Raw genomic sequence first — 10,983 nt, 5'->3', positions numbered from 1 at the left:
AGACTTTCCCATTCTATTATTTTCCTCTGTTTCTTTGCAGTGATCACTGAGGAAGGCTTTCTTATCTCTCCTTGCTATTCTTTGGAACTCTGCATTCAGATGGGTATATCTTTCCTTTGCTCCTTTGCCTTCAACTTCTCTTCTTTTCTCAGCTATTTGTATGGCCTCCTCAGACAACCATTTTTTGTCTTTTTGCATTCCTTTTTCTTGGGGATAGTCTTGATCACTGCCTGCTGTACAATGTCATGAACCTCTGTACATAGTTCTTCAGGCACTCTGTCTGTCAGATTGAATCCTTTGAATATATTTGCCACTTCTACTGTATAATCGTAAGGGATTTGATTTAGGTCATACCTGCACCGTCTAGTGGTTTTCCCTACTTTTGTCGATTTAAGTCTGAATTTTGCAATATGGAGTTCATCATCTGAGCCAGTGTCAGCTCCCAGTCTTGCTTTCACGGACTGTATAGAACTTCACCATATCTTGATTAGTAGTGATTATACGTCAAAATTAATAGCACAGACACAGAATGTTCACTCTAGAGAAGAATCCTTTTAGGGAGATAAAAATATATAGAGAAGAAAGTGTATACCAAGCAAAGTTATTTGTGGTTATCTAATGAGGTTGCTAAGAGTCAGACATGACTGAGCAACTTCACTTTGACTTTTCACTTTCATGCATTAGAGAAGGAAATGGCAGCAACCCACTCCAGTGTTCTTGCCTGGAGAATCCCAGGGACGGGGGAGCCTGGTGGGCTGCCATCTATGGGGTCGCACAGAGTCGGACACGACTGAAGCAACTTAGCAGTAGCAGTAGCAATGCTCCTTGTACTATGGTGAAATAGACTTTGTTCTCAGATGTTTGAATATTTTTTCTAATCAAGTTCAATATTTATAACTGTTTGGAAGAAAATGTTGTACTGTTGTTTATTAATAAAAAAAAAATCTTTCTTACACTTTCAGAAAACTTACAGTAATTTCCAAAAGCAAATAAAAGGATATAGGGAATTCCATATGGTTCTGAGTCACCTGTTAAAGTCTTTGGGGATTTTTTGAACATTTGGAGTATAGTTGATTTACACTGTTGTGCTAGTTTCAGGTGTACAGCAAAGTGGATCATCTATACATACAGATGCGAAAGTGAAGTCACTCAGTCGTGCCCTACTCTTTGCGACCCCATGGACTGTAGCCCACCAGGCTCCTCCCTCCATGGGATTCTCCAAGCAAGAGTATGGAGTGGGTTGCCATTTCCTTCTCCAGGGGATCTTCCCAACCCAGGGATAGAACCTGGGTCTCCCGCATTCCAGGCAGACGCTCTAACCTCTGAGCCACCAGGGAAGCCCACATATAGATATTCCACTCTTTTTTAGATTCTTTTCCCATATAAGGCATTACAGAGTATTGAGTAGAGTTCCCTGTGAGGTACAGTAGGTCCTTATTAGTTATCTATGTATTTTACACATAGTGGTGTATATGTCAATTCCAGTCTCCCAATTTATCCCTACCCCCCTTCCCCCACAGTAACCATAAGTTTTTTTTTTTTTTTAATATATGTGACTGTATTTCTGTTTTGTAAATAAGCTCATTTGTACCAGTTTTTAGATTCCTATATATGCAATATCATATGATATTTATATTTTCTGTCTGAGTTATTTCACTCAGTATGACAATCTCTAGGTCCATGCATTTCCCTACAAATGGCATTATTTTGTTGTTTTTATGGCTGATAATATTCCATTGTGTGTTTCCCTGCTGGCTCAGTGGTAAAGAACCCACCTGCCAATGCAGGGGTTGTGAGTTCAACCCTGGGTCCTGAAGATACGTTGGAGAAGGACATGGCAACCCACTCCAGTATTCTTGCCTGGAGAAATCCATGGAGAGAAGGAGGCTAGTGGGAGTCCATGGGGTTGCGAAAGAGTCAGACATGACTTAGCAACTAAACAGCAACAGCAATATTCTGTTGTATATGTATACCATATCTTCTTTATCTGTTCATCTGTGAGTGGATATTTGCCTCCAAGGCTTGGCTGTTGTGAATAATGCTTCAGTGAATGTTGGGGTGCATATATCTTTTTGAATTATGGTTTTCTCCAGGTATATGCCTGGGAGTGAGATTACAGGGTCATATCATAGTTCTATTTTTACCTTTTTAAGGACCCTCCATACTGTTCTCCTTAGTGGCTATATCATTTTACATTCCATTCCAGCAGTCTAAGAGGGCACCCTTTTCTCCATACCCTGTCAAGCATTTATTGTTTGTAAATTTTTTGATAATGGCCCTCTGAAAGGTGTGAGGGGATATCTCTTTGTAGTCTTGATTTGCATTTCTCTAATAATTAGTAATGTTGAGTGTCTTTTCATATGCTCTTTGGCCCTTTGTATGTCTTTTCTTTGGAGAAATACCTATTTAGGTCTTCTACGCATTCGTTGATTGGTTTTATATATATATATATATATTTTAGATGCATAAGCTGTTGGCATGTTTTGGAGATTAATCCATTCTCTGTCACTTCATTTGCAAATATTTTCTTCAGGTCTGAGGACTGTCCTTTTGTTTATAGTGTCCTTTGCTGTGCAAAAGCTTTTAATTTTAATTAGATCCCGTTTATTTTTATTTCATCAATGTAAAAGGTGGATCAAAAAAGATACATTGCGATTTATGTCAGAGATTTCTCTGCTTATGTTTTCCTCTTAAGGGTTTCATAGTATGAGCTCTAATAGTTTTCTGGTGGCATCTTTAGGGTTGTCTTTATATAGTATTATCTCATCTGCAAGCAGTGAGAGTTTTACTTCTTTTCCAGTTTGGATTCCTTTTATTTCTTCTCCATGTCATGGCTGGGACTTCCAAACCTATGTTGAATGATAGCGGTGATAGTGGACATGCTGCTTCTGTTCCTGATCTTAGAGGAGATGCTTTTAAGTTTTTCATCATTGAGAGTGATGTTTGCTGTGGGTTTGTTGTATATGACTTCTATTATGTTGTGGTAGGTTCCCACTAAGACTACTTTCTGGAGGTTTCTTTTTTTAACCAAAAATGAGTATTGAATTTTGTCAGAAGCTTTTTCTGCATGTATTGAGATGATTGTATGGTTTTTATTTTTCAGTTTGTTAGTATGGTGTATCACACTGATTGATTTGTGAATATTGAAGAATCCTTGTATCCCTGGGATAAATCACACTTGATCGTGTTATATAATCCTTTTAATGTGTTTTTAGATTCAATTTGCTAGTATTTTGTTGAAGATTTTTACATCTGTGTTCATCAGTGATATTGGCTTTTAGTTTTCTTTTTTTGCATGTGATGTCTTCGTGTGGTTTTGTTATCCAGGTGATAGTAGCCTTGTAGAACGGCTTGGGAGTATTCCTTCCTCTGCAGTTTTGGGAAGAGTTTCAGAAGGATAGATGTTAATTTCTCTAAGTGTTTGATAGAATTCACCTGTGAAGCCATCTGGTCCTGGATTTTTGTTTGTTGGAAGTTTTTGGATCACAGTTTCCATTTTAGCAGTTGTGATTAGTTTTTTCCTTTTTTAAAATATTTCTTCCTGTTTCTGTCTTGGAAGGGTGTACCCTTCTAAGAATTTGTCCATTTCTTCTAGGTTGTGCATTTTGTAAGTGAATAGTTTCTTGTCGTAGCCTCTTATTTGTGGTTAGGGTCAGTTTAACTTCTTTCTCATTTCTAATTTGATTGATTTGGGTTCTCCTCTTCTTCTTGATTCTGGGTAAAAATTCATCAATTTTGTTTGTCTTCTCAAAGAACCAGCTTCTAGTTTTCTTTGAGGATTTATTAATTTATGTTTTCTTGTCTTCGCAGTAATTTTAAAATGATTAATGAGGACTGTCTCTGGCACCTATAGCTATGTAATGGTTAAAAATTGGTTTATGTAAAGTTTAAAAAAAAAATTAAATTAAAATGTTCTGAAAAAAAAAAAAATTGGTTTAAAAGTATCCAACACAATGTGAATGTTGGTTTTTATTTTTTAGCTTAAGCAACCGTTTTCCTCAAGGCTATATCTTCATGAAGCTCAAATAACTACTTACAGTGGTTTAATAAAAGAAGTAAATAAATAAAGCTCTCAGTCAGTTTAGCTGGTAAATGATTAGGTTGCAGGGTTCATTTGGTGGCCCTTCTACTTCTCAGTTGATGGTGTTGCGATGATGGTGCTCACTGTAACATGGGCTGAACGTTCTTAGAAAACAAGTTTTATTTAAGGAGTATGGTAGAAAGGCATGTGTTTTCAGGGTCAGAAGTCTCTAAGGGCTCTCAGATCTGCTGAGTAGCTGCTCTACGCCACAGTGTCTCAGGCCTCAACTATGTGATAGTTATTTTAAAAAAAATGAGTTCAACAGCAGCCAATAGTAGTAGCTAACAGTTGCGTATCACTTATTCATTTAATCCCCTCCAACGTCGTATTCAGATGGCAGTTTAAAAATCTGCTGTTTCATTGGTAAGGGAATCACAGAACAGAGATGTTAATTACTTGATGGCCCATGTCATTGGCCTTTTAGTGGTGAGGTCATAATCTCATCTGGACAGTTTGATTCCAGAATCTTCTCTCTTTACCACTTTGCTGTTCTTGAGAGGATCTTAATATTCTATTTATTTATTTATTGTTCTAATTTATTATATATATATGCTCATTGTTCTTAACAGAATTTAAATCATTAAGGCTTTCATGAGAAAAAGCATGTGAAAGTGCTTAGGAAACTTAGTACATGTGAACGTGTGTTATCCTTTATTGTGTTTGCTTGTCATTAGGCTTCTTTAATTTAGCTCTTCTTAAAAAAAATTGTTATTTTGTGTCAGATTTCCTTCTTTGAGCCATTTAAGAAGTCTTGATATTTGCACAGTCACAAATTTTGTATTGCATTTCTAAGAACTCCAAGTGTGTTATAAATTAGAGACTTCTACCATCTGATATTATTTTTAATGTTATAAAATATTATATACATGGCTTCCTTGGAGGCTCATTCAGTGAAGTATCTGCCTGCAGTGCAGGAGACCCAGCTTTGATCCCTGGGTCGGGACGATCCCTTGGAGAAGGACTTGGCAACCCACTCCAGTATTCTTGCCTGGAGAATCCCATGGGCAGAGAAGCCTGGCAGGCTACAGTCCATGGGGTCACAAGAGTCAGGTACAACTTAGTGAATAAGTCACTACCATTATGTACATAAAAATATGTAACATAAACCACTACTGTTGCACTTTTCTTGTGCTTTTTGTATAAATTTTATTAATGAATGCACAAAAAAGAGTAAACAGCATTTTATAAAAGTAACTCCAAAATACTACTTCATGCTTTGTTTTGATGATAATGTTCTCTAGCAACAGAGCAACCATATATTTTAATGACCTAATTTTAATAATACCAGTTTGCACTAAGACTAACTGCCAAACTGTACTAAGTGTCAGAAATTTGAAGCTTCTACTTTGGAAGTCAGAGCACTCCTTGCAGTTGAGTGTTGTGAATCTTTTAAGTGTGAGGACCACACACTCCTTCCGTTTAGTCGGAGAACGTGAACTGTGGTCGCTACTTCCTACTCACTGACGGCTACTGCTGCCTGCCTAATAATTGTTTTTGGCTCCCTGTAAACCTGCAGCCAGAGAGGTATTTGAATTTTCCCCCTCTAGCACTTGCAAATCCGATTTTTATGTATAGCTAAGTGCTCTTAGCTTTTACTCTATCTACTGCTGGGGCCTGGTTTCTAGCAAGCCTGTAACTACGCCAGATCCGGCCTATGTAATGCCGTTTGTAATGAGAAATCTAAACAGGGAATGGCAGTGAGGCATGGCAGGAATGTGTTTCCATTGGAGAAGTCAGTGTAGAGAAAAAGTATAAGCAAAGCCGTGTCCAGAAGGCCCCTTCAGCTGGCCAAGACGGAAGACTGATGTTATTGTACATAGGCTGTTGCTGTGCCAGCCCTTCCTCACGAATCTGCTTGCTCTCTCTCTCTCCCCTCTCCTGAACTCCCCTCCTCCCCCTCCTCTTGCCTCTATTCCTTCTCCTCCTCTCCCTCTCTTCCGAGGGCTCTGCTGACTGTTTGCTCAGGTGGACAGTGACACCATTTGGAATGAGCTGCACTCGTCCGGCGCTGCACGCATGGCTGTTGGCTGTGTCATCGAGCTGGCTTCCAGAGTGGCCTCCGGAGAGCTGAAGGTGAGGTCTGGGTTGCATTAAGTGTGGGAAATCCAGGGAAGACGCTGAAACAGAGATGTTGTTGTTTGGGAATTGTGGGGAGTGTGGTGCAGTAATAAAAGGCAAGGGGCGGAGGGAAGGGGCAGAGGGATGGCCACTGAGGTGTGATAATAACTGGTCTGTAGGTAGCTGGTAGCTGATCCGGCTCTCAGGGCCTTCCTCTCCTTGGGGAGACTCTGTGGTTAGGGCACTCTGGTGTATTTTTAAGAGCACAGAAATGGTGAGTAAAGCTATGGTCCAGGTCAAAAACACCCAGTCTATACATATCTGTCATGCCCTCCTGGGATTTTCTTTTGAAGCAACATAAAAGAAAAATCTGATTACTGAGTACTGTGTATAAGCTCAGAATACCACCCAGAGAGATGAGTGGTGGGGGCAGGGAGAAAGGTAAATATCAGAGGGGAAGGATTGAGAGGAAGAAGGAAATTGTTGATTAGAAGGGTAATGATCCAGAGTGTGTTTTGCCATGAAAGAACTTCAAAAATGAACTACTCTTTATTGTTCTTTTCTTTTTACGGTCTCTTCTTTTCTCCATCATGTGAAAAGAACAATGTCCAAACCCCAGCGTTTCCCAGTCTAAACAATTTATAAAAGCCAGAGACCTGACAGACGTCGACGTTTTATTTGATATTTTAACAGTGCTATTTAAAGGTATGCCATGTGCGTCTCGAACGCAGTTGCCCCAATAAACTTTGTTGGTGCTAACATAGCTTTTTAATGCACTAGTTCACACACTTCATAACGAAATCTGGCCAGTGATGGATTTGGTATTTTTAGCAATTGTGGGGCTTAAGGGAAATATATTGTAACCAACAATACTGGCACTGTGAGTTTTGTTAATCTAAAATAAAATCTAATTAGGATTATTTTTCTTTATGCCTAATGAATTTTTATTCAATTACAGCTGACTCTTTCAGTAGTGATTAAAAATACAGGGTAGGAATGTGCACTTTACATTGGATTGTCCGTCCCAGAAGTCTTTGTTCTAGCTCTTTAAGTCAGAACCTTCAGAAACAGCATTTTGATAAGACAGTCTATAGTAAATATATGTGTGTGTATATATACACACATTCATGTATATATGTCTCATGTTAAGTTGACATGACTTGATCAGCTTCAGGACATCAGTTACTCATCTCAGGAGATTTATGAGGCCATTAATGTAGTGCCTAGTAGTCACTCTTTGATAAGGAGCTGTTGAAAAGAAGGAAGGAATCGGCCTTATGGAGAAGTTTTGGCTCTCTCCCAGTAGCACTTGAGAAATAATTCTTCCTATTTGAGTTATGTTACTTGTAGCTCTAAAATAAATTGACGTTTTAAAAGAAATCTTTAAGAGTCTTATTTTCAAAAGAATTCAGATCACAGGAATATATCGTCTGGCCACAATATTACAGTTTTTAAAAGATTATTCTGGTACAGACCCACTTGATAACAAACAAAAATTATTAAGTTAGCATTTCACAGTTTCTAATTGTTTTTGATTTTGTTGAACTTTAATCAGTAATTCAGAAACCCTCCCAAGTAGAGTGCCCACATAGTACACTCAACAAATCATCATCGTTATTAACCACATAGAGTGCAGAATTGCCAAATGTCTGTATGAGGCGTGTTGAACAAAAACTTAATTCTGTTTTTTAGGAGGTAGTCATTTCACATCAGTTACAAACAAAGTGTCAGCAATATATATTACGGACATGCTGACCACCAGCTGTGCTAACTAACGTTAGTTGTTTATGTTAAGAACAAGGATTCATACAAATACTTTTTCTTCCCTTGGTTGAGAAATCAGCAGGTATGGTTAAAAAAGAAAAGAGAATGATAGGGGAAGAGAGCCAGCGTAAAAATTAAGGAACGTTGATCCAGGCTCTGCCACTTAAATGCTGTGTCACTTGTGGCAAATCGCGTAATTTCTCTGGACCTCAGTTTCTTGTTCTGCAAAATCAGCAGGGTAGAACTGATAACGCTGAAGGTTGTACATGGTCTTGACGTTCTGATCTTCTTGCAGATGAAAAGTGGATCTGATTCTCAATTATATACACATACAAAGAGTAAATATTCCAAACCGAATTTCTGCTTACTTCGGGAAATATCGTAGGCCTTCTAGCTGGTTTGTCTTTCTGATTGTTAAGCCCAAAGTGAAAGTCCAAGACAGCAGTACCATAACAAACACACTAGTGCTGACAGACTAAGAGAATGAATCCTTTTGTTGCTAATAATTTGGAGAGGCCTGTAGCAATGCCACCGTAGATAGCCAAGAACTGTGGTAGATAGCTGTGTTCAGGGACTCCATTTAACCCACAGTGTTCCTCAGCATCTCTGTGCATGCTAAGTTGCCTCAGTTGTGACTGACTTTGTGCGACCTTGTGGGCTGTAGCCCACCGGGTTCCTCTGTCTGTGGCATTTTCCAGGCACGGATACTGGAGTGGGTTGCCATTTCCTTCTCCGGGGGATCTTCCCAACCCAGGGATCGAACCCGCATCTCTTAATGTCCCCTGCATTTGAAGGTGGATTCTTTACCACTAGCACCACCTTGGAAGTCCTCAGTGTCTACCTGTTTCAGATTAAGTGTAACTAGGCAAGTACACCTGCTGGCCAGGAGCATTAACACTCATGACTGTGGAGTCACTTCATTCAGATCTAGAAGGAAAACAGAGACTCTTATCTCAGGACACTGGTAGGCTATCCTAAAGAAACACTTTAGTTTTGTTTTTTCATTTTCTGCATCTGCATTCAGTTCTCATATGTTCTACTCCATCTTGCCAGTATATCTGTAACTTAAGGAAACCACATTGGCATAAAGACTGTGTTTTGTGAAGACTGCACTCATTTTGCTTGGAAATTTGAAAAGAATTAAGAGCTCTGGGCTTCCCTAATAACTCAGCTGGTAAAGAATCCGCCTGCAATGCAGGAGACCCCAGTTCTATTCCTGGGTTGGGAAAATCACCTGGAGAAGGGAAAGGCTACCCACTCCAGTATTCTGGCCTGGAGAATTCCATGGACTGTATAGTCCATGGGGTTGCAAAGAGTAGGATATGACTGAGTGCCTTTCACTTTAAGAGCTCTGTTTCAAATAGGGTGGGCTGGATGAGGTGCTGAACTGAGAATTTGGAGACAGCTGGAGGGAGGTCGGCAAACTTGTAGGGGATGGGGACCTAGGAGATAAGAAGTGCACCCAGAGAAGGAAAACGCCAAAAACAGATTTCATTACCTGGCATTTCTGCTTCATGTTGAGCTTGATCATGATCGCTGTCCTACAGAGTCTGTCTTATCTTCGTCTAGGGCTACTGATGGGTTAAAAGAGTTAGAAATACAATCCAGGCACAAGGACTGGGTCTCATGTGGATGCTTAAACTGATCATGTGCAGCAAACTGCAGCAGTAAGTGTGTATATTTTTGGCAGAGCATGGGCAGACTCAGTGGAGTTTAGTGGAAGTTATGGGGACTTTCCAATTTTCCAGGTTTTTAATAGGATATGGAAAAAAAGACACAATAAGAAATTTTTCAAGTTTACAAATAAATTGGCTATTTCTCAGATTCTGAAACTGATAAATATAAATATTCTGAAATGCTAAAATGTTTGTTGTATTAGAAAGTATAATTGGAAGAATAGTTATCTCAAAATGGTTTTATTGTTCTAAAGATCATGTAAGGAAGTATGTCTAGAAATAGAAATATTTCTAAAAGATTATTTTTTTCAAATTACAAATAGTTCAATACTTGATTCAAAAATAGTGTCAAATATGTTGTATACCTTAAAATATACAATTTTTAAAATCAGTTATGCTTCAGTATAGGTTGAAAAAAATGATTCAACCCTTATCAAGGTTTACTATAAGAATTCCCTTTAATGATATTTTGGCAATGCTACAATTTTGTCATAAGAAAGTAAAAATGGCTTTAGTTGCCTGAAAATTTTTGTCAAGAAAATTCTCACCTGATTATCCAAATAGTGGATGGATTTCTTTAATAGTTTGAATGAATATTATGATATCATATTGCTAATCATTCCTGCCATTTGTTGCCTATCTACTATAGGCTGGGCAATTTACATCTAATTTGTCATTATTCTCAAAATGACCACCAAAAGTGGATACCACCAATAGGATACAAGCTCAGACACATCAAGTAACTTTTAAAGATACTGCACACAGTTTAATAAATGGCAAAGCTTATAATTCTCACAATCCTCTCTTCTCTTTCAACTATTTTATAAGGCATTTCTTGTTGAGGTAGTACAAATATAAAAGAAAAAAGGAGTTAAATCTGTCTTTTTCATATAGTCTAGTAAAATCAAATAGTCTAGATTCTCTCCTTTTTATTACTATATAACATTTCATACATACCAAAAGACAAGAATTTGCATTAATAACTTACAAAGCATAATAATATGGTTGGATGTGAGCTCTTTATCCAACTAAATAAATAATACTTTGCTGACACTATTGAAGTTCTCTCAGTACTTATCTCATTCCTATCTTTTGCCCCAAGAGTAATCATTATTAATCTATTGTATTTTTTAAATAGCATTAACTGTATGTTGTAGATCGTTATAAAAATGGAATCTTACTGTTATTCCTCAAATTTCTCTCCCCCAACTTAAATGTTTTGAGGATTTATGCATATGGATTATGTCAGTCAGTCAGTTCAGTTCAGTTGCTCAGTCGTGTCCGACTGTTTGCGACCCCATGAATCGCAGCACGCCAGGCCTCCCTGTCCATCACCAACTCCCAGAGTTCACTCAAACTCATGTCCATTGAGTCGGTGATGCCATCCAGCTATCTCATCCTCTG

General features: G+C 38.4%; 1 protein-coding gene across 7 annotated transcripts in view; it reads left to right on the top strand.

The window, feature by feature from the left end:
- HDAC9 (histone deacetylase 9) overlaps positions 1-10,983 on the top strand; it is a 1,025,726-nt gene that overhangs the window by 783,706 nt on the left and 231,037 nt on the right. For all 7 annotated transcript variants that reach the window (XM_010835593.1, XM_010835596.1, XM_010835590.1 and 4 more), the window contains one exon: positions 6,047-6,154. In XM_010835593.1, the coding sequence (XP_010833895.1) occupies positions 6,047-6,154 (108 nt within the window). The remainder of the gene's footprint in view (positions 1-6,046; positions 6,155-10,983) is intronic.

The sequence above is a fragment of the Bison bison genome, unplaced genomic scaffold, assembly GCF_000754665.1.
Source record: "Bison bison bison isolate TAMUID 2011002044 unplaced genomic scaffold, Bison_UMD1.0 scf7180017864044, whole genome shotgun sequence".
Taxonomy (NCBI): Eukaryota; Metazoa; Chordata; class Mammalia; order Artiodactyla; family Bovidae; genus Bison; species Bison bison.
This window is presented reverse-complemented; position numbering and strand designations above follow the sequence as displayed.